This window comes from Gymnoscopelus microlampas, assembly GCF_963454915.1.
Source record: "Gymnoscopelus microlampas genome assembly, chromosome: 14".
Classification (NCBI taxonomy): domain Eukaryota; kingdom Metazoa; phylum Chordata; class Actinopteri; order Myctophiformes; family Myctophidae; genus Gymnoscopelus; species Gymnoscopelus microlampas.
The window spans coordinates 38,080,640-38,104,789 of record NC_139951.1 but is presented as its reverse complement, the minus strand read 5'-3'; the positions used below and the strand labels follow the sequence as shown (position 1 = coordinate 38,104,789).

Sequence of the window (24,150 nt, the reverse complement as noted above, 5' to 3'; positions counted from 1 at the left end):
GCAGGCCAGAGCGAGGTGCATGTTATCCTGTTGGTTGCACAGGCAAATTATACAGACTATCTGCAAACAGAGAAACATACACAACAAATACACCATTTTTCATTACAGCTTTCCCCAGCAAATGCAATGAAAGACACTATTCAATCATTTTGTTTCTCCCAAAGGGGAAAAAAAGGCCTTTCATCTTTATTATTGTGGTTCAGAAATAGGACACTTCATGTTTTAAGGGCCAATATAAATTATTCAATGGGAATCAGTGGGTTCTCCTTTGTAGTAAGGACGATTATTCATTGCTACATGCTATATTGAATTTAACAGTATAGCTCAGCATTCAAATCCTGTAGTCCTGATCTACAGTACAGTGTTACACAATGTACTGTAGATTTATTATCACAAAATATTTTTTCCTTGCCATTTACGACTGAGAAGATTATCCTGCTGCAGCTTTGTCTGTGATGACATTTATTGTTATGATACATTTGCTGATAGACTTGCATCCTGCCACAATGATTGTAATGCCTGCCTGTACTTACATAATAAATTTAGACAACTTTTTAACCCTCCTTGTTTCAGTGCCAGCCAGCAACATGAATTAAATGATGTTTGTTCCCACTTAATAGAACCTTATGTCCTGCCAAATTACGGGGAATAATGAGTTTAGCTCGGAGATCAGTCATGTGGAATTGGGCTAATAATATCTGGAAGCGAAAGATAATATGACTGCTTGCATCATGGTAGATGCGCTAGGACTACAGTACAGCACATGATCAGACAGACCACCTGTAAATAACATTAAATGCAGTGGTGTGAAGTACATTTACTCAAGTACTGTAAGTACATTTGTTAAGTATTTTTTTTACTTTAATGGAATATTTCCAATTTTCAGTACTTTTACTTCTACTCCACTACATCTCAGAGGCAAATATTTTATTTTTATTCCACTACAATTATTTGAAAAATGTACAGTAATTACTAGTTACTTTGTAGATTTTGATTAGTATTACAAAACATACATTAACCACTTCAGCCCTATAAGTCAGCTTGTAGATCTGCTATTTTCAAAAGATTTTTTTTACATTTCATACATTTGAAAATTTGTGACATTCTGCATAATGAGTACTTTCCACTTTTGGTACATTAAGTACATTTTGATACCAATACTTTTGTACTTTTACCCAAGTAAATGTTTAATTCCGAACTTATACTGTAACAGAATGTTTCTACATTGCAGTATTCATACTTTTTACTTCATTACTTAAGTAAAACATGTAGGAGTACTTTTCCCACCACTGATATATTTGCCAGATAGATTCAGCTGGTACTTACCGGCACGGTGACGTATGCGCTGACGTGACGTCACTTTTCCGTGGGAGAAATCTGATGCTCCACGTGGTCTGTTGTTTACTTCTTCCAGGAGGGGGAGGGGCTCAAGCGGACCCGAAAATAGTGGAATTGTGAAACAGCGTTCCTGGTTAGAGTTACAGTACATTAAGCTCATCATCCTGGAAAATAACAATAATATAATCTCTAAGAACCGCATCTGGGCGACAGGGACCATGTCAAAGTGCTGATCTCTTCTCGTCTCGTCTCGTTGTGTTTTACAAGAAGAACTCGATGTATGTATAATGTTCTCTTTGTTCTAAAAGCCTGTTTCCTGCCTCCGTTGTAGGCTACACTGCGGTGTCGCTTGCCGAAAAGTGCAGCTCTTCGAGCCGTAAGCCTATAACATCGTGTCGAGCTTGTACATCTGTTGTTTTCGGCCAGCGACAGCATTGTTTGTGAGATGGAGGATAAATGAGACACGAAAGCTTTGAGACTGCGAGTTTGACACGCAGCTGGGTTGATTGTTGTTGTTGTTGTTGCGCGCGCCCTCTCTGCAGGGGTGGTATAAGTACTCACTACTCTCATTTTTTACTTACTGTAAATAAAAGTATCAATACTGCAATGTAGAAATACCCTGTTACAAGTAAAAGTCCAGAATTCAAAATGTACTTACATTTTGAATTATTATTACAAGTTTTCAAATTGATAAAAATGTATTACAAATCTTTTCAAAATAGCAGATCTAATTCTAAGGTCACTGTGAGCTTTAAAAAAAATCAGTAAAAGTGCGGAAATTTGGAAATACTCCAGTAAAGTAAAAGTACCTCAACATTGTACTTAAGTACAGTACTTGAGTAAATGTAATTAGTTACTTAACACCACTGGGTTTCAGCAGCTTCATGTATCTGACTGTCTTCAAAACACAGTCAACCAAAGCAATAAAATAAATACTATACAAAGAAGCAAACAACACAATGCCATTGACCTATGATCATTGATACTGCATTGTCTCGTGGCTGTAGCTTTGATTGATTGATTGATTGACATAGCTTATTGTGGTCCAGAGTATCTGTGTGTAAACATGTCTGTGTGCCACATGTTGCCACATTGGGAGAACGGTAGCAGAAAAATAAACTCAACAATAATAATAAATACATTCAATTCATACCAATTTCCAACGCACTGGCATATCCTTTGAGGTAACTGACTTTTTAACTTAATTGACACTTTATGTAACTGAGAATCAAGCCTTTAACAAACATGTTTGCCATCACCTTGCCCCTTACTACTTTGTTTCTTATTGCTCCAAATATAGCCTAGAATGCTTGAACAGCTTGGAAGCCGGCTTGCCCAGTTTCATTTAGGCTCAGGGGCCCAGCAAATATCCCAAGGACAGAGCCCGCAGCCTGCACAAACACTAGGCCTACATGACTTTATGAAATATGTCAGGTATGTCGGCAGAAGAGGAGGGTCTGTTCTGTTGTATGTAATGACAACCTTCCTTCTAACCCGTAAAATACTGTTTCAGAACTTTTGTTTGGTGTTATTTTTTTTCATGTGTTGCCTCTTGTATGTACATTCAAGGCAATTCACCGGGGTGAAAAAGGAAAATGTTTTCCGCAGCCTGCGCATTCCCAACCAGCTTCAACCAGCCAAAGATGACATCGGTGTCGTTATCCTCACAGGTTGGTGTCACAAAATGACATGTACATACTTCAGGTCAATAAACTTGACTATTACATTAACACCTATGGTTCAGCGTGTCCTCACTATATGCAGTGTACCTCCTCTTTTCTGTCTTTCTCCACTAGTATGCTGTCCAATAAATCAGAAATCCATTAATCACTTAAAGGGATTTTTTCCCCCCATCGATTAGTCACCCCACGGCAGTGGTTCCGGTAGGAGATACAAAGGAGACTCTTTGTGTCTCCTACCAGAACCGCTGCCGGTCATCAAATTATTGGCTTAAGAATGCAAAAAAAAAATACATTTTGGTGGTGAACTATCCCTTTAAGCCCTATATACTTACAAATAGCAAAAGGCTGTTTTACAAGCTCATACTGCATCACGATGCGACACATTGTGAGCTTGTAGATCATGACATGACCAAAATAGGGACGCTTGGTTGTAAGTGAGGGCACTGAGGGCACAGACATGGAACAGTTTGGATTCCTCCATAACCTGTCTGTCTGTCTATTTCCCCGAAGGCCAAGGTGTGTTCTGCATAGACACCAAGCCCTGGCAAGGCAGAGTGTCTGCACAAGGACACAGCTGGCATGTGGAGCACAGAGAACAGGACCAAACCTTCAACACTTCCATCGAGCAGGTGGAGGACCCTCTCAAAGCCATCACGGTAAAAATGACACATTTTGCTCAAAGTTTAAGAAACAGCATTCGAAAAACCACTCGAAAACAAACTGTTTGTTTCCAAGGTTGTTGCAAAGTGCAGTCAGTGGTTTTTCATTCAGATTTGCATCTGGCCGTGCTAAAGATGTCGAGTTGCGCCGAGTATTTTGTATGGAAATAACATTAAACAAACACGGCAGTGAGGCACGCCATCCTTTCCAAAATGGGGGCCTCTTGATTTAAACAGCCATTATTATGTTAACGCAGTCAGAAAGTAAAGTGGGCAGGTGCCTAAACGCAGCTGTTAACCGTATGTGCCCCGAGTCTGTTAGGAGTCACACATTTCCATCACTATAGATCATGAATTTAGCACAAGGCCAGCAGTTTGGCAGAATTGACTGATAGAAAGGCTCCGCTCCATCCTATTATGATTGACATTATGCTGAGTACAGATAATGTCTGTATAACTTGAGAACGGAGTAAATGGGCACCTTTAGTGCCAAGGTACAGGTAAGGCTAGAGAAATCAGCCAAATACTGAGGAGAATACACCACACATTCTAGCACCCATCCATCCATCCATCTATGTTTGTCTGCTTATCGTGGTTGTGGAGGTAGCCGTTCCAGCACATATGTTTATTTAATCATCTAAAGATAAGGCCAATGTTTCAACAAAAAGCTGCCTTCATCTTATTATTTACATTATTCATCCACCTGAACCTATCGGAGCTGATTTTGAAATCCGATTTGAAAAGTAAACTACTTTTTGGTCCTCCTCATGACAGGTTTACACTGACTAACACAACATAGTTTGAATAGAACTAGCGGAACATTGTCTTTCAAACCCTTGTTGTTCATGAAAGAAGAATGAATATCAGTCAAGATCTACGGCTCACACAACCTTGAAGTGTTTTGTCTCATTTATACTTGGTTGCGCGCCGTGTCGCACAACGTTGTGAGCTTGTCGATTTGTTCGGTGTGTGACACCGGCAATGTCCGGCATGCAACAAAGTATGAATCACCTGTCTCCCCCTCCAGACTAAGGCGGCTGACCTGTGTCAGCATCTTAAGAGGAATGGCGTGGCGGTACGCCAGAACCTCTTCTTCCCCAGGGTCATCTTCCTCTCCCCAGAGTGTGAGCTTGATGACGAGCTGAAGAAGAGGAGGGAGCTGGTCTCCCACGGCCAGATAGACGCTTTCCTCGCCTCTTTCCGGGAAGGCTACGTAGCCTGGATGTCGGATGCAGTCACGCCTTCCTGGCTGTCTGGTGAGTGGATTCACCCTTGTATGTGTTTTCAGGAATGTTGTATTATCATATAGATGTGCAGTAATGTTAAAAGGACCATACCAGCATGAATACATGTCATTGTCTATTCACAGCTTCAACCATATATTGTACATATACTGTAGACAATTTTCCCATGAATTGCTTTATTTTTAGATTGTGTGTTTGTTTACATTTTCTCCACCTCAAACTTGCCCGAATAATTGAATCAGTGTTGGCTAGACATCATTGCATGTTTAATTAGTCATGGACCTTTCAAATGAGATGTTTCAAATCAATCTGCACTTTATTTGATTGATTGATGTTCTTATTGACACAAATGCATTTGTACATATCTGTCAAAAGGATCAAACACAAAAAATCATAAATAGCAGATGTGCAAGCTCCTAGCTTGTAGATCTGCTATTTTTGATAAAGCCAACGCTAAAATCTAAAATGACACTGATGCTTTCCCGGTACAAGAAGATCTTCATCTTGTGGATAAAGTGAAGATGATATACAGTTACAGTCCAACATAATCTATGATCGGTCCATAATGTCACGATCGGCGTATAATGTGTGATGCATGGGAATACTTAGCGTGCCTGATGGATATCGTCCCATGGCAGGTCATCTGTCGTACAAGCAGATGGAGGCGGTGCGGGACCTCCTGAGGAGGGTGGGCACGTGGGACCTGGTGAAGCTGCACGGCGGGGAGCAGCTGAAAGGAGTCTACCAAAGCTGCCAGTTTGTCGCTCTCAACCGCCAGGAGACGGACACGCTGGAGTTCTCCAGGGTCAAGGCCCTGTCCTCCGACACGCTGTGGGCCCTGCTGGGCCACGCCCCTCAGGTTAGTCCACGTGACGTATAAGAGCGAAATCAGGCTGATTATGTTGTGTACGTGATCGATAGTGACCAAACACACTGGCACCGGGGAAGCGTTCCAACTTGACACGTGAACTGTGTCATTTTAGATTTTAAACACCTTAGCTATTGTTTTATACTTTGGCTATTCAAAATAGCAGATATACAACCTCGTAGATCTGCTATTTTTGAAAAATCGTAAAATTGTGTGCAAATCTTTGAATATATATATTATTTTAAAGTGAACATTTTAACAAAGATCTTTGCTTCTGGGGGTCCCTGGAACAAAATATTTTGAGATAGGGGTCCACAGCCAAATACAAATAAGTTTGGGGGTCCTTGACATGAAAAACTTTGAGCACCACTGATATAGCAACATACGTTTTTCAGAAAACTGTTAGAAGACATTTGTAGAATCGGGTCCTCAGGTCAGGCCATACGCCTTATTCAAAATATAACAAAAATGGCCAATCAGCAAGCTGACAGCGTGTCGCAGTTTTTTGTTGATAACGATATGCCAAAAACAGGGGTGAGAGGTTAAGGGGTAGCTTGTGGCAATAATTGTTGTATTGCAGCATCACTGGGGGGACAAAAGCCTGATTTACATTTCCTCTGAACACCAGCAGGTGGCAGTAGTGTTGTAAGTTTTGAGAAATTCACTTTCATGAAATGGAATTTGAGTCTCACTGAATTTTAGTGCCATCATTTACCACCCTTGTTACAGGCATCGACCCATCCCCAAATCATTCACAGTTTATTGTCAGATGAGTCTTGTCTTGTTTACCTCTCTGGATTGTCCTGATGCATTAATACTGACTTTACTACAAGGCCTTCAGTTGTATAACTGTGTGTTCAATTCAAGTATAAATACTTGAGATCTAGAACGTGGTACTGTACATGAGGAGTGGTAGCTCAGTGAGGAAGTTTAATTTAAGTTTAATCTTTGGTCAAATATTTGTGGATCATGCATGATCACATTTTCGATTTTTTTTCAAAAATAGCAGATTGTGCTCACAGCGCGGCACCAGCTTGTACATCTGCTATTTTTGAGCATTTTGGAAAAATCTTGAGAAGTGTGAGAACTACTGATTTAGAAGGCATTTGTAGAATCGGCCTCAGGTCTTAATGGGTTATTATCACAGAGAAGCAGAATAAGACTTGGCTGGCCTCACAGTACCTGCTTCAGATCACTTCCATTAATATTTGCACGCTGAGCATGAATTGCTCCCTTAGCCCTCCAAGCCGCCAGTTTTCTTATTGAGGTAAGTATTCCAATGCGGTCGCAAGATGCTCGTTATCTGCATTCATCGGCCGATTGAATGAATTGAATAGGCAGGTAATTGCACATAAGCGCTGTCTAAAAGCAGCATTTGCACCCATTCACTTTTTATTTATTTAATTGGCCCGTGTTTGGGATTTAGAGTGGGCTGTTTTAGTGCAAGGTAATTAATTGGCAAACAAGATGGTGCTGGATGTTTCCTCTCCAGGTGCCAGAATCTGATTTGACACTGTGTGGCAGTGATTATCAACGGTTTTATTGATGCACCTGAAAATGAAGCGCTTCACTAATTAATTCACTAATTATTACAGACAATAACGCTTGCCCCGATGCTTTAGTTTTTGTGAAAATGTGTCAAGAAGCATACACATGTGATATGGTCTGATATATAGGATGTGCTGCAAGTAGGAAAACAAGAACGCGCAAATCAAGGAAATCGTTTAGATAGTTTTTTATTAAATGCTTTTCTTTTTTCCTATCGCACAAGTAGTAATGTTGAAGAATCCACACAATAAAAGAAACGGCTATTTTATTATCACAAAATACTTATAAATTGTATTTAACCCATTAAAACCGGGAAAGCATCTGTGTAATTTATTACTAAATAGCAGATGTACAAGCTCACAGCGCGTCACTTTGTGTCGCGCTATGATCTTGTAGATCTGCTATTTTAGAAAAATCGTATAAATGTGTGCAAATCTTTGAATATATATATTTTTAAAAGCGAACATTTGTAACTCAAATCTTTGCTCCTGGGGGTCCCTGGAACAATATATTTTGAGATGGGGGTCCACGGCCAAACACATCATTTTGGGGGTCCTTGACATGAAAAAGTTTGAGCACCACTGATATAGAAACATGCGTTTTTTCAGAAAACTGTCAGGATTTAGAAGATGTTTAGAATCGGCCTCAGGTCTTAATGGGTTCATTAAACTAAACTAGTAGACTAACTACTTTCAGAGGTGTGAGACAACAGTTCTTTAACCGTCTTTTTCTCAGCTTCTTGATTTGAGGTTCAACTGAAAACTGGAAAATGACCGTGCCATACTTGCAGCACATTCTATCAGACCATGTCCCAAATGTGGTGGCTCGTTGTTTCCCCTGCTGCTTTACGGTGCTGATTCGGATGACTGCTGCCACTCACATTTGTCTTCTTCTTGCAAAAACCGAAGGTAGACGTAGACAGAGGTCAGACTCCTTAACACCGCGGTGGGAATTACCCAACCGCAGCATCCATTACAGATGAACACCCACCCACCCACCCACCCTCAGAGCCTCCTCACCTAAACGTTAAGCCTAGCTGGTGCTTCCCTTGCGTACTCCACACAGGCTCTAGTGCACCCACCCGGCACCCGCCTGCCTGGCCCCCCGACACTCCACTGTCGTCGTCCCCTCCAGCTGCCCGTATATTCGATCCGTGACCCCAACATCATTAAGTCATTAAGACAGTCTCCAAGCAGGCCCTGGTCTTGGCCCAAGGGGACACGTTGGGGCTTCAACCAAATATATTATTCTCAAAGAAATATGTTTGTAAATGGGAAGCAGTGTAGCCTTCTAAACGTGGAGTGAAACACTCCTCATATTTCACAGATACATTTCGTTTCTCTGTGTGGCTGTTCTATGAATTCAATGTTCTGTACCTCTCAGCTCATCTCCACTAGCGATGCGTTGTGAGCTTTGGACACTGTAGGTTTAAAGGAGTAGTTCACCCAAAATAATTACTTATTTTCTATCAATTACACACCCCATGAAGCATTGAATTCATGGATTTTTTTTTGTTTTTGTCGCATTCCAATAATTTGATGACCGGTGGTCTCCCTGGTAGGAGACTCTTAAGAGCCTCCATTGAGTCTCCTACCGGAGAGACCACCGGTCTCAATGCTTCATGGAGTGTGTAATTGATAGCAAATGTGTAATTTTTTTGTGTGAACTATCCCTTTAAAGTTGTTAAACTGTTGTGGAGATTGATGATTAGCAGGAAAGAATGAAGGAAGCACTTAATTTCCGTTAGGCTATTGGATTTGTAATAACCAACAATTTGTATATTTTTTACATCCCTTAAGGCTCGTCTAGTCGTTCCGTCTTGGTAAAAGAATAGCTCTTAGCTAGTGTGTATAGCAGCTGCTTGGGGAAGCGTGATGGTGTGAGAGGAAACCTGATCGCTCCCCAGGCACATTTTCAGAGCCTAGAAATAAGGCATGCCTTTGATTTGTTGAGTTGTAAACACACAGTGCAAGAAGAGCTGTGATATGACCTACAGTTTCACTCGGGGGCATCTGTTTGGATGCAAGGAATGGGCACACCACCAGATGTGTGCACAAAGCCCACCACCACGCAGCCATAAAGTGTGTTTTTCTGTGGGCTTTCGTTCAATTACTCTGTGGAGAGTGGGAGGTCTGGTCGTGTCCCCAAAGTGGAGAATGATTGAGTAGAGTGGCTGTAATTTATTAATTATGGGACTATATTCTTAGACCGCGGTGCCCGGCTTCATTCAATTTGTATGGATCGAGAGAGGGAGAGAAAGGGAGGGGTGAAGAACGGAAAGGGAGTTCATTTCACTTATGTTGCTTATCTAAATTTCCCCTGTTAGTAACCTCTTTCACAGAACCATAGGGCTGGGCAATATATATCGATATTATATCGATATTGTAATATGAGATCAGATATCATCTGGGATCATTTTTTTCTGGGATCGAATTGTGATATGGCATAAGTGTTAATCACTTAAGCCCTATTTTATACTTTCTGAATTTTTCAAATTGTTCAGCTCACTACGTGTCTCATCACAGACACTTTTCTCATTGACCAATTTGTATGACTCCTGTCCCGTCTAAATGTGGGGGGGGTGATGCTGAAACAGAACCCTGTAATAAAACGTCTTCTGAATCACAGTCGACCCAGCGGTGTTCCTAATTGCATATTTGAGAAGCAGCAGCTTGAGTTCCTTTGGCCGTAAGCTGACCATACCGCTCAGCTGATTCATGGAGGCAAAGCCACCAGCCTGGGGGAAAAAGGCTAATAATTCATCTACAAGATCTCTCTAAGGAATAGATAATAGGTATTGGTAGAAATAATCACACCCTTGTTGCCAGAGAACTTTTTGTCTCGATCGGAAATTTCTATTTGAAAAACGTTGATTCGATTAAAGTATTTGAGATCATTTATCTTACAAACAAATAACTTTTTGAGGGATCTTTTTTATTTTTTTATTAAAGCTGCACTATGTAACTTTCCTCTTCTACCCCGGATTTGAACCCGGTTTCCTGCGCTGACATTGTGCTGACATTTTTACCATTGAGCTAATAGAGCCTGCCTGCTTGCTCAGGGGATAAATTGAATCTTGACCATCAGGTCAAAATCCGTGTCAGATCCTGTGTCTAGGTGAGACATGACCTGATGACACGATCTAAATGTCTCAATAGAAGAGCGGGGAGACAAAATATAACCACCCCAATTGTATAATTGTATTAACATATTCTACCATACAGATTGGACAAAATAGTAGTAGTCCTTGAGGGGGTTCCAGGTCGTCCCCAGCCAACCAAATGGACCCTTATTAGGTAAATCTTTAACTCTTTAACTCTGTAAAATGAAACCAAATGGACCCGTTTCATTTTACACTCTCAAGAGTTAAATTATTCTTAAACTTCTGCATTACTTAATTAAATAATTGTTATTTACACCAATACAGTATGGAATTGTGGACAAAATCTTATCCAACGACAACAAAATATTCTACGTTTTGGGACTGAGAGGCTTAATCTCATCAAATGGTGGTCCGTGGCTCAAACGCAGAATAAATAATGGACCTTGATATGAAAAGGAACCACTGTAATATGGTATATTTACCTTGTTGCCAGGGATGCATCAAAGTCTCTGTGACCGACTGGGCAACAGGTTCCACACAGATTTAGCTAATTGAACTCTTCTTTTCACTGACATTCCTCACCGTACTGCTTGGCTTTCTCCCAGGACGCATGTGTCAGAGGCCCCGTAATGGACAGGGTGGTGCGCGCCGCGCGCTCGGTGCTTAGAGCGCTGAAAAGGCACAGAGGAGCCACATCAAGCGCTTTGTGCTGTTAATGAATGGAGGCACACAAAAGGACAGGAGCTGGCTATTTGCAGAGCCTCTGAAGCCTGCTGTCTAAATGGATAATATTGGCAGCCGGTGTGGCTTGTGTTGGTTACTGTGTGTGTGTGCGTGTGCGTGTGCGTGTGCGACTGTGCGTGTGCGGGCTGGGTAGCCAATACCAGCCATTTTGAGAAATATCTTGAGTAATACCCATTACTTCTTCAATATGAATGAGTGATTGCTGATGGAAAATAAATGATATATAGTCTTATAAATCCATCATAGTTATCAATATAAAAAAAGTGGAAAAAACAACAATAAGGCTTTTTGTTTTGTCCTCATCATGTTTTTTTATGAATTGAATGTCCCAGCCAAAAGACGGCGTATAGAGATTAATGTCCCTTCAATTCACTGAACGTCTGTGGACTTGGGAATGTTTGGCGTTTGGAAACAGTAACACACATCTCTGGTGACGTGATGTGTGATCAACAGCTAAATATTTATGTTTCAGATTCAGACTGCTCCTGAGTGTCAATTTAACTATAAATGTTTGTGAGGACACACCGGGGGGTGTTTGTGTGCGATTAATTCGCCTGAAAATATCGTTGCTGTCGGGTGGAAACCTTGTATGTCCAAAACTGTTCTTTTTCAGGAAATGGAAAAAGGATCCCGTGTTCCAATGGATCCAATGTAGTTATTATTTAGTCACAAGTTCTTGTTGATATTTTTCATTGATTCAATATTTATACAAATCCACAGACGTAACCATTTTAACTTTCAACAATAGCAGAAATGGCAGATCTACCAGCGCACACCCGTTGTGAGCTTGTAGATCGGTTATTTTTGCTACTTTTGTGTTACACTGTATGACGAAGTAGGGCAAAATCAAAAACAAAAGCAGTTGAAATATGGAGTTAGAAGGTCTCTGCCCGACAGCAACGATATGTTTTAGAGTATATTCACACAGAAACTGATATATTAACGTGGCGATAAAGCAACGTACATTCTTATTAGGAACAAGGTTTATTTTTCTGAACTTCCGTACCGCGAATAAAGGCCTTGATGCTTTTAATCGGGTGAAAAATCGAACTGATTTTAAAAATAAATTACATTTCATCACATAATTCACATTCTGTGTAGATGTACTCATTGACACAAACAGCAGTTTAAATTTATGTGAATTAAGTGCACAAAAAAAACACTCTTGGTGTGTAAGGACCTCTGGAGTGTAAGAACTGACCCATATGGTTCCATTTCTATACTCTCAGTTAGATTAACACTCGTTTATAGTGTACATTTAATTGTTTTCACTCAGCGCTTGTCGCTCTATACCGGTTTTGTGGGGGAAAGTTTTGTTTTGAACAGTTCCCACGAACAAAGGACCTGAGAGTTGCAGCGTTTCTCAACGGATGAGAAAAGTGTGATGACATTACCACTCTTTTCAGATTTCTGTAATTGCAATATAGCTCTTGAAGGGAAACTGGTATTGGAAATAATTTGCACCAGAGTGTGTGTAGGAAGCTACAGGGAAAAGCTATGTGTAGCAATGCAATTACACAGCAGATGAGTGCTGCAGGACCACAAGTGTCTGTAATGAACTAGTTAAGACACCGGCGTACAAGCACTTGTGCAGTGGCAGGCAATGATGAAAGCAGCCTTGTAATATGTATAATAGGTGTGATTAAACTTAGCAAATCTATTTTTTTCCACTCGCACGCTAAGCCACTGTGAAGTGTCCCACAAAGAGTTTCTGCGTTGGACGATTTGAAGATGACTCAATGTATTTTCTCGAAATTCACCCACCGGATTGCCATGCCTGGCATTTCAGAGGGTTTTTCAAGCACTCTTTTGTTAATTTAGTTAAACATCAACACATAGAGGTCATGTTTTACGCATTCATATTTAATACAAGGGGCGGGAATGAGCATATTGGCATTTGTAACGGAGAATGAGTTTCAATAAATTTGAATACATGTTTAAAAATGCTGCCAAACATTAATTCACATTATGAAACTTCTGTCAGAATGAGGTATGAAATCCATAGTGCGTTTAGACACTTCTTTTAATAGTGAATTATCTGAAAGGCTATTCCATTCTGACAGTTATGCAGATACTATGCACACAAGCACATTTATTGCGGTACTTAATGCACTGCACTCATACTAGGTAGAGAACTAGTACACTAGTATGCTAGGCACATGCATACTTTATGCTGTGGCATACTTTGTGTGAAGCTTATGGCACAGTATGCATGTGCATCATTTTGTTGGTTGTCCTTATTCAGCGTATCCTTGCTAGAGCAAAGGCTTTTCTCACATCATTTATATGGTCCCAGTTGTGAAGCAATTAACCCATTAAGACCTGAGGCTGATTCTACAACTGCCCTCTGAATCAGTAGCTCTCACGCTTTCAAGATCTTTCAAAAATGTTCAAAAATAGCAGATGTACAAGCTTTGTGCCGCGCAGTGAGCTTGTATATCTGCTTTTTTTTAAATAGCCAGTGCTACATTTTAGAAGGACACAGAGGCTTTCCCGGTTATAAAATGTGTTACGTTGATTTAGTTACAATAAAAGTTACCCTGTGATACCTGGCGTAATTTCGAACACACTCGTTTATGGCCATCATACCTAATACAGTAGGTGGTAGTATAGTCTAACTGTTATCTGTCCTTGATCTTTTTTTGGTTTCTGGTATAGATAAAAGTTTTACATGGTTAAATTAAATGCTGTCTCATAAAAAGATAATATCTAATCATTTGAATATAGTACTAACTACAATTAAGTATTAGATGTAGCCTAATTTATTTATTTAGTTTTTGGTTTATCGTCCAGAACATTAATTACTCATATATAAATTAAAGCTTTCTTTCTAAGATAATGACTATTTGCTCTGGGCGCTTCAGGATATTACAGTGAAAACCATATCTGTATGTTGTAAGATATGATCAATTGGAAGGCATGAATACTGGAGAGCAGTGAGTGGAGCAGAGCCTCTTAATTACCGTTTCAAAAGCTATTCTGCTTAATTGAGGAGACCAAAGCTGCATGGGGAAGTGGACAGAACAGTATGGTGGTCGGTCATATGTATTATGCAGATGCAGTCAAATCCTGAGTGTTAATCTAACTCTGAGAATATTATATATATATATCCTCTGAGTATGCTCTAAGAGTAAAATGAACCCTCAGGATTTCACAGTGTAGTCACTGACGACCTGGTCATTTGTGAATGACAAGTTCTCAGTTCCTAAACTAATCTCATTATACAGTGCAATTTATTGATATTATGTCTGTGGGATATTTATTCAATTATTTACTACACATATCCCTTACACGCCTATATGAGCAAAAAGAAAGTACTAGAATGTATCGCTGTGTGGCTCTGTTCAAGCCACCAGGGTTAACGCACACTGCATATCCCGACAGCGGGCTGCTGTCATGTGTACAGTCAGTATGTAGCAGGTACAGTGCAGTATATAATAATTGACGGCCCTGCCATCTGTTACAGTTATGTGAAATTACAGATAAACTAGTTAGCAGACACTTTGGCCCATTGTCCGTTGTTTTGATAATCACCCTTAATAACGGGCGGCATCAATATGGTCTTTTAAACCTGATTTGGGAGCTAATGGAGTCAGATGGGGGCAGTCAGTGTATGCTCTGGGGGTAATGTCATTAGACATGTTTGTGAAGGGCAAATTAAATCAGTCATAGATCGTGGCCCCTCAAGTCAGCCAGACGACCAGACCTATTGAAGAGAAAAAGCGGGGGATTCATATTTTAACCTCTCACAGAAAATGCACTTATGTGGCTGGAAATAAAGTCAGATGCTGGGTGAATGGATGTAAATGGCTATTGCTGGGACTCTAATGGCTTCCTGTTAGCTGAGGCAGGTTGTAAGCAACAGGCAGAGCTATTCAGAAGTTAACCAGCCAGTTTTTTCTTCTTTTTTTTTTGGTCGTAGCTTTGAGCAAATGTGGTTACCGAGCTGGACCGTGATGTCACCCGACTAGATATTAATTTTGTCATCTCACCGGATGACCAGTGCGTAGACTCATAGAATGCATTGTAATGGGTGATTCTTGAATTGACACTCTCTGAATTAACCACTTTCAACCTGGCGTCCCTATTTTGGCCATTATAGGGAAAATGATAGGCAAATTAAATCTCTCCATTCGAGACCCCACAGGTAGAAAGGATGAGGACACCATCGGTCCCCTTTATGGAGTAAAGATTGCCATCCGCCAATTGTAAAGAGGTGTTCTCTTTTTTTCTTTTTTAAGGGGAGTGAGCTGTCATCTAGCCCTAACCCTGATCATAAAGGGTTTAAATGGTTAATACCAAAAGGAAGATATTATACACTCTTCCCATTGCTGTGTTGCAGGTTAATATTTATCCGCTGTGCCAAAACCGCTCAACATCTACACAATTATCATTATACATCGAGATGACATGACACAAATTCATGTCCTTCTTTTCTTTTTTTCACAACCACAACCGTTATGCGCTCAACTTGTTGGCAACGGTGTTGAGCCGTGCTGCGCTACCGGAGGCATGTTATTCAGGTGTTCCTTCTGCATCTGTGTCTTGATGAGACACGGAGAGGGGGGGAACAAAGAGCTCGCCGTCTTTCTTGAGGCCGGTGTGGCGTTACGCTCACTCCGAGTTCACCTGAAACACTGCACCCATGGCTCCAGGTAACAGCCCCCAATGACTGATACCCCTGCTCGTGTTCTTTAAGTTTATCAGCAGAAAGAATCTGAACTTTGTGAATGGCAACACACACAGGCGGTGACACGTCCTATACACAGTTCAACTGAACTTATACTTAGTTGTGCGCCGGTGTCGCGCACCAGAATTAGCCGATCTACAAGCCCAACAACGCATTGCGACGCGTCATGCAATGAGCTTATAAATAGGCTATTTTCGGTGCGCAACACCGCCGGCGTATATCAACAAGTTACAACGTTCCAGACATTATTCACGGCTCGTCAGACCTGTCAGACATTTTAATTAGTCAGTCCTATAAATAATCGGAGAGGACTAATTTGTGTTTAGAGATAAACATAAAAGCGGATACACTGATACGATCTAAAATGCATGTCACAGGGTAACAGATTAGACCTTGTGATCTTTTTTTCTTCTTTTTTTGTTTTTTTGCCCTAAGAGAATCCTTCATGCGTTTCTTCAAGATATGAAAGCGGCAATATCAAACTGGGGGGTTTATGATGGTGAATATCTGCCATGCGAGACCCCTGCAGGTAGAAAAGACGAGAGTGCACTGGTCCCCCATTTGTGGAGTGTAAAGATTGCCAGCAGCCATTTGTAAGAGGTGTTTCTCTTATTCTTTTTCTTTTTTGTCTTTTTAAATGGGAGTGAGCTGTCATCTTTGGTTAAAATAGGTCAAAAGGTGAAGAGTGAACCAGCAGCAGGATTTATGACTATTAGCAGACGGTAAATAAGAGGAAAGAGCTCGGTGTTCTTGTGAAATGTGAGGAGTGATGTCATTCAGACAGCTCCCCTGACACAGAAAGTGAGAACAGGGGGAACAGGGGTAGACATGGTTAGGTGAGCTCTGAGGCCTTTGTCTGACTCCCACCCTTAGCCCAAGGGTCCTGTCCTCCCCCAAACACACATATATACATGTACATGCACACTTAGTTACCAGGATCTGTCTGTGCTTGAACAGATGATTTTGAGACCCGCGGACAATACTCATAGACATTGTTTCCGTTAAATGTAGGGCTACGTATTATCTGCCTGGTAGGCAGCTGATTGCACTTGAGATTAAGTTAACAATAAGGTGCCTGAACTTCATATAAGAAACGTTATATTACACTGTAAAATCCTGTGTCATTTAACTCTGAGAGTGAACAAATGTTACATTTGTACACTAACTCAGAGAGAGATAAAATAGGACAGGATTTTACTGTGTATACCATAATCACTATATTACTTTTAAGAAATATGCAGAGTGAGAACAAAAGTGCAAGGTCAGAAAAAGTGCTGGGAACACGTCAAATAGCATCTAAGATGTTCAGGATGAAAAGCATGTGCTTTCTCCTTTTTAGTTAGACTGAAGCCAAAGACAATTCCCCACATTAGGTAGAAAGTGCTACCTTATCTCAGACTTGTCCCGTTGTTCAGCTATACATTTTACTGGATGTAGCAGGCAATCCTCTCCCAATAAAGGCCTTTACACACCAGGGGGGTGAGCACATCCGGTGAGCAAATAAATGATACAAAACTTCAAAACTATTGATGCCTCATTCATACAGGTTGCTGCCTTTATTTGCAGTGCGGAAGCTCAGAAAAATCAACCTTGTTCCTAATAAAAAACACATTCTTTTTTAAATATAGATATCGGTAAAGGTAATCGTGAACCCTAATCTTTGTTTCTGCGCTATAAGTGACTGGGGCTGGGGGCGGCACCTTTTAGTGCCTCCGTCCTACTCCTACTGGCTCCTACTGACTCCTACTGTCTCCTACTGGCTCACTGGCAGGTGAGCCAGTAGGGCACAATAGCAGTGGCAACCCAGAAATGTGTGGGGAGGGTTAATTGGCATAACGACTAACTTGGGAGAAATACAAGGGCTTACTACAAAGGGCTCCTCTGAATCAAATAATAACAAAATAAATATTTTTGGGTGAATTCATCGCCAGAGTGTGATGCGTGTGAAGGACCTTTAAACGCATCACAGTGCATGTTCCAGAAGCACATACCATATAATCAGTATGCCTGTAGCTGCTTTACTTCACCTTGCTGCTCAGTTGTAGATTGGATACAGATCACCCCCCCCCCCCCTCCCCATCCTCATACACGCGTTAATCCCTCAGACACTTGAGACAAGTGTCTAGGATTTACATGCAGTGACATCTCCCATTAGCTGACACACTGTCTCCATGGTCCTCTCTGAGGAAGAGCTGGCAGGCAGCAGGTAGACTGGACCACACGGGAATTGCCCTGCAGCCCCGCTTTGATTTGATGCCAAAGACACAGACACGCACCCTTCCTGTGTGTGTGTGTGTGTGTGTGTGTGTGTGTGTGTGTGTGTGTACTCAGGCCTTTTGGAGGGGAGGAAGGTCTGATGTAATGGTATAGCAGAAAAACCCTCACCTCTTACTGTAAAATCACACTACATTGTTATGGTTTCCTTGTCCTGCATTATCTCTGGATTCTGAAGTTGGAACTCTCCTGTAAAATTCTACCTTCAATCTTGTCGGAGGTATTTTGAGCAGAAATATTGCTCTGGCCATTCCAACAACAAAATGATGATTGAATTGTCTAGAATTACTCTAGAAAAACAGTTTTGACAGTTTTTTGAGTATTATTCAAGGCCCGCCAAAATACGTTTTAGTCGACTAAATCAACTGTAGATTTAGTCAACTAAAAACTAAAACATTTCAGATGAAAACATGACTAAAACTAAATGGAATTTTATTCGAAAGACTATGACTAATACTAAATCAAAATTTGCTGTCAAAATCAATACTGCTATCAATAGGTTGTGTTTATGAATGGTCATTAGAGAGAGATTTCAGAGGTGTTTGTACCGTCTGGAAGTTGTCTCTTGTCTGCATTTCACTAGCATCGCTGCTGACAGAATTAACTTGAACCTGGGCTGAATGCGGGAACAATGCGAAAGGTCTGAGCAACGTCTGACCAATCACAGTAGCCGAACGGTGGTTTGGAGGCACCGAACACCCAAAATCAGTTCTGAGACCACCCACCCGAAACCTCTGAATGATGTCATATAGAAGTCTGTAGCCAACAGAACAAATTTCTTCTGTTGGGCTGTAGAGAAAAAACTTTAGCCAGACCCATTATGTGACTTTTTTTTTTTTACAGTATTGGCAATTATGCAGTTAATTTGTCCTGATTATTATCCAATTTCAATCTGGTGTCCCTATTTTGGGCATGTCATTATAGGTGAACATTTTTGCTTTTAGCTTTTAGATCGACTATTTTTCAATAGGGCTTAAAGGAGGTGTTCACCCAAAAAATTACTTAACTTCTATCAATTACACACCCCATGAAGCCTTGAATTCATGGAGTTTTTTTTTGTTTTTGTCACATTAAGCCAATAATTTGATGATGGGGTAGCTGGTCAGTAGGAGACGCTTTGAGTCACCTGGTCATCAAATCATTGGCTCAGGAATGCGCCAAAAACAACAACAAAAAATCCATGAATTCAAGGCTTCATGGGGTGTGTAATTGATAGAAAATAAGTAATTTTTGGGATGAACTACTCCTTTAGGGATCGGCCCAGAAATCTGGCACACACACCCCATGACTGAGTAAATATAGTGACACCCCACGACTGAATAGATATTAAATTAACCTTTTTGCAGCTGTGAGCTTTTTAATTCTTCTAGAATCTCGAATAGACCACCGTTAATTATTTCATGTAAGGTTGTCACAGACGTAACGCACTTTAACACTCCATCAAAATGGCCCATTATGTCTGAGCCTGACGGGGGGAAACCTTAACTACATTTAGACACGCCGGTAATTGAACCACATGCTTTTTTAAAAAAAAGAATGGCTCACTGCGTCTCTTGTTTGGCTGCATTTACAGGGCATAACGGAATATCACGGCGCCTTTTCAGCCGTTCCCATTTTCTTTCACTTCAGCATTAGGCAATTTTTCAATTATCATTTTTTCTTTCATCTCTGGCTCTCCGTAACGCCTGGGCCTTTTAGTTAATGGCAGCGACAGTTGGAGCCCACAGTGTATCGGCCCCTGTCCATTTTGTGGGTCATTGTGGATGCCCAATAGGCCTTTTATTACTGCAACATCAAAAGGCAGATAAGCATCAGGAGTTGGGGGTGGCGAGGGGGGGGGGGCACCCTATGCTAGATTCATTCCCTCTTCCCTTTGTCTGCTATTGAACATGATCATTTTAATAGTGAAGAGGTTGGTGGGCTCCTCCGGGGGGGTGATGCGAAGTGCTAACACCCCCAGAGGTCCTATGAATATGAGCCAAGTTGATAACACAACTCCAACACGCCGCGGTGTGCCCTCAGCACCTGCACACACTCACTGTTCACCTAATTATCTAACCAACAAAGGCCCGCCGCAATTTCAGACACGCATCCCCGTGTCATTTACTTTAGATATTACGCTGCTTTAAAAAAACGGGCAGATCGAAGAAGAAGGAAAACTCAAACACACACAATTGTGGCTTACAGTATACAGTAAGTTGGCTGAAAGCCATGTGGCTTGTGTTACAATAGTGTCAGACACTTCAGAGTGAATTAGTGTCTATTAATTTGGGGCTTGCGTAAAGAAATACGTTTTTGACAGTGGCAGACAGGCAGGTACTGTGGGATGAAAATGACAAGAGAAACAACAGCCCCCAAAACTGCTGTTAAATCAGCCGATTAAATTAACTAAAATAGAATAAAAGATTCAATCACTAAGGTAGTAGGCACAGGATAATGGCGAAATAATTGGGGCAGAGTTTCTGCTCTGGCATCAAGGGTGTGTGTGTGCACAGTTTCACGTTGGTCGGGCCAACGGTGCCGGAGATTAGCTGCTGTTCACAGACAGACAGACACACACACATGGACAGACGGACAGGGTGCCTGGCGGAGACAAAAAGGAAGAGCCTTTCACAAACATCCCAGGTGTCTGAAGCATCACATATTTAAAAAACTGAATTGCTTGGCACTAATGTATGACGTCTCAGTACATAGTACATACACACATGTAAGTACAACCATACAAGCACACATTAGCCAGGTCCAAATTGGTACAGAATGTGTGGTACATTCAGTGAAAGATGGTGGAAGGTGGAAAGTAATTAAGTACATTTACTAGTATTGTACTTTATACTTTCACTTTAGTTGAGTATTTACATCTCGGAGGCAAATACTTTCCTTTTTAAGTATTTGACAGCTTTTTTCACTTTGTTACATTGCAGATTTAGATAACTAATACAAAACATAACATTAACTGATAAATGATAGCAACACTTTTTACCTGAGTGAAAATATAGGACCTTTACTTGTAGTATTTCTACATCGTGGTATTGCTACTTTTAATTGCGTAAAGAATCGGGATAGAACAAAAGTTCCCTCACAACCATTGTGCTCAGGTACTCTCATCTAAAGGGCCAGAGAAGACGTGACAGCTTGTAAACGTAGTGGTCAAAGGTGAAGGCCACGAGTGTCTGCCGAGGTCTAGACGGAGGTCACAAGGTCTCAGTCAGGGTCATGACCCTAGCGAACCCTAGCGAAACCTCGCCTTACCCGGGGAATCCAAGCTGAGATGACCCTGTAAAACCGGGGTGTAGGGGGGGCGGCGTTGAGGTGGACATTCATTGTCTGTTCTTCTCCTTCTTCCCCATCTCCTCTGCAGGTAACGGTAAAGATGTTCAAGCGTGGAGCTCAGGGCTGGCTGAGCAAACCCCTGAACGCCACCACCACCATCCCGTCCAACACCCAGGTGATTTTCAGGATCTGTGGCGAGGACGCCGATGCCAAAATACCAGCCAGCAACATCCACAGCATCACGCTCAGCATATGACTCCCTGCAACAATGGTGAAGGGAGGGTATGGCCCCACTTGCGATGCATATAGTAAAATCCTCAGTGTACAAGCGTACAGATGGAATTAAATGGAACCATAAGGGTCCATTTGGTTCCATTTGTATACTTTCTGTGTTAGTATAACTCTGAGTTAAATGAATATATTAATGATTTATTAACTTCAAGTTGTCTATTAACTCTGAGTTAATTTAACACAGATTTTACTGTGGAAGGTATGGAATTGTTGTTGATTACAGGCTCACAAGTGTGTTGTGTCAAAATCATACAACAAGCCAAATTCCTTATTCGGTTTGTTGTTGATACTTAAAATGCAATTACATTTTATTACGAGTGCCTTTTACAGTCGTGTTTGTTTATTGTTTATCATACATTATGCAATTCTGCAATTTTAGGGAAAATAATAATTCACCTACCAGCCGGTCACACTCTGACAATATTATGTTAATGAGGATTGGCTCAGACAATTAGCCTGATTAGCTTTCTCTTGTTTTGAATCGCTAGGGCTGGCCCACACTTTACCCCAGACATTAATTATCCATTACGTCGGCTGATTGTGTCAAATTGGTTCACGTTTGAAGTGCATAATGTGTTAATAGTGGCAGTTAAAAACGGGCGGCCTCTCGCGCAATGGGGGCTATGCAACGTATGGCCTCTATTGGTATAATGGGGCGTGATTTAGAATCTGTTTAGACGGTGCAACTGTGTAAGGTGCTTTATTAATATACTCTACCCCAGAGAGGGGATGATAACATATTCAAGAGTTCCCAGCCAGCCTCATCTACGAGCAGCATTCATTTCTGTGGCTGTGAGTTCCCACTGATCTATACCTAAGCCATTGTCGTGCACCGGAAATAACGGATCTACAAGCTCACAGTTGTGAGCTTGAAGGTCGCTATTTCGGGAGCACGACACGATCCGCAAGCCAAGTATAAATCACCCTTTACTTCCCATCAGTTACCCAACCCGTAGCGCTGCGCTAACAGCTAGCAATTCTATTTACTGTGCCTGGTAGTGGCCAAAATGAAGTTATTTTCCATCAAGATATCAGTGCCTTTGGCTAATTTGATAGAAAAAGGCAAGCTCGCTCTGTTTGGACGGTATCTTGTGTGCATGGCATCTCTCTACCTGAAACAGCATTACACAGTACTCAAAGCTCTTCACTTCTTCAAAAAAATGACTGCTTTATGATTTGCCTCAGGGTGCAAATCTTTGACAGTTGTAAAAACAGCACTGCCCACCTTTTTTTTTTGCATTTGTAGGTTTAATATTATTTTAGTGTTGTTCTGAGAGGGTTCATGCTCTCGCTATACTTCTCTTTTTAAGTACTTGTTTTTTACCACTTTCAACCTAGAGCCCCTGTTTTGGGCATGTCATTATAGACAAGATTTCACATTTTTTTCAAATTATTCACATATTCTGACGATTTTGCAAAAATGTTCACATATATTCACAAAAGGTTCACACTTTTTAAAAAAATAGCAGAGCTTGCAGATCGGCTATTTCCGCACCACACTCGTACAATGAAGTATAAAATAGGGTTAAGTCGTTAAACCTAATTTTGGGTGAATGGGGTGCATTTGGGCTTCTTTGTATGACCTATGCAACTGTTATATCATGTATGTCTGTAACTGTATCATTTCATAAATAATCCTGAGTTTTAATTTTACTCTGCGAGTTAAATTAACACTGTGTAGTGATGAGTTCTCCCCGCTCAGAGCTGAATTGTTCTCAGGAAATAAAGCCAGATTTATACTTAGTTGTGTGAAGGTGTAGAGCACCAAAAATAACATAGGCTACCCAAGCTTACAATGTGTCGCGCTGCGATGCATTGAAAGCTTGTACATTAGGCTATTTTCAATATGCGACACCCGCACACAACTATATACCGTAACTCAGGCTTTAGAGCCCTGTGCTCAACATCATTTGACAAACTGACAATACTAGCATCCTATATTATAAGATGGTCCAGGATTCATTTATATAGAACTCTTCAGGGAAACTTTTCTTAAAGCAATGGATGCATGCTGGTTTTTATTCTAATACTGTAACATTATTCATTGTGTCAAATGTTTAAAAGCACTTTCAATATAAACTTAAGAAGCATGATTGACACATTAAGATGTTACGTTTTTAAAGTGTATAATGTAACCAAATATTTATCTGTTTACATCTATTTGTACTTGGTGATAGAAGAAATAAAATTAATTGAGTGAAACATTGTGTTTTTTTATTATTTGAGTATGGCACTGTGCAGTTTTGTAGTTGTTTTCTCCCCATAGTTTTACACTACAGTTGTCCTCAGTGTTAAAGTTTTACACTACACAGTTGTCCTCAGTGTTAAAGCTGCAATCCGTAGGTTTCATGTCCTACACAGGATTCAAACCACCCAGGTCTCCCATGTGGCTGCCCAGACTCCTACTGTTCATCCAAGAGGAAGTTCCGGCTTTCCAAG

General features: G+C 40.9%; 1 protein-coding gene across 2 annotated transcripts; it reads left to right on the top strand.

Annotated features, from left to right (window-relative positions):
• The first annotated feature begins 1,431 nt into the window (after nt 1-1,431).
• Nucleotides 1,432-23,133, top strand: LOC311060416 (uncharacterized protein). Of its 2 annotated transcripts, XM_084078594.1 has the most exons (7): nt 1,432-1,616; nt 2,639-2,772; nt 2,908-3,008; nt 3,531-3,676; nt 4,707-4,935; nt 5,562-5,782; nt 21,509-23,133. In XM_084078594.1, exons 2-7 carry the CDS (start codon nt 2,645-2,647, stop codon nt 21,674-21,676), a joined length of 993 nt encoding a protein of 330 aa, XP_083934720.1. In that variant the 5' UTR covers nt 1,432-1,616; nt 2,639-2,644; the 3' UTR covers nt 21,677-23,133. The 2 variants fall into 2 exon arrangements, with proteins under 2 accessions (XP_083934720.1, XP_083934721.1); XM_084078595.1 differs by lacking the exon at nt 2,639-2,772.
• The last annotated feature ends 1,017 nt before the right edge of the window (nt 23,134-24,150 follow it).

Coding starts and splice junctions, on each gene's coding strand:
- LOC311060416 (XM_084078594.1), top strand. CDS start 2,645: ATGCTTGAACAGCTTGGAAGCCGGCTTGCCCAGTTTCATTTAGGCTCA. Junction 2,773..2,907: donor GACTTTATGAAATATGTCAG/GTATGTCGGCAG, acceptor TGTACATTCAAG/GCAATTCACCGGGGTGAAAA. Junction 4,936..5,561: donor CACGCCTTCCTGGCTGTCTG/GTGAGTGGATTC, acceptor GTCCCATGGCAG/GTCATCTGTCGTACAAGCAG.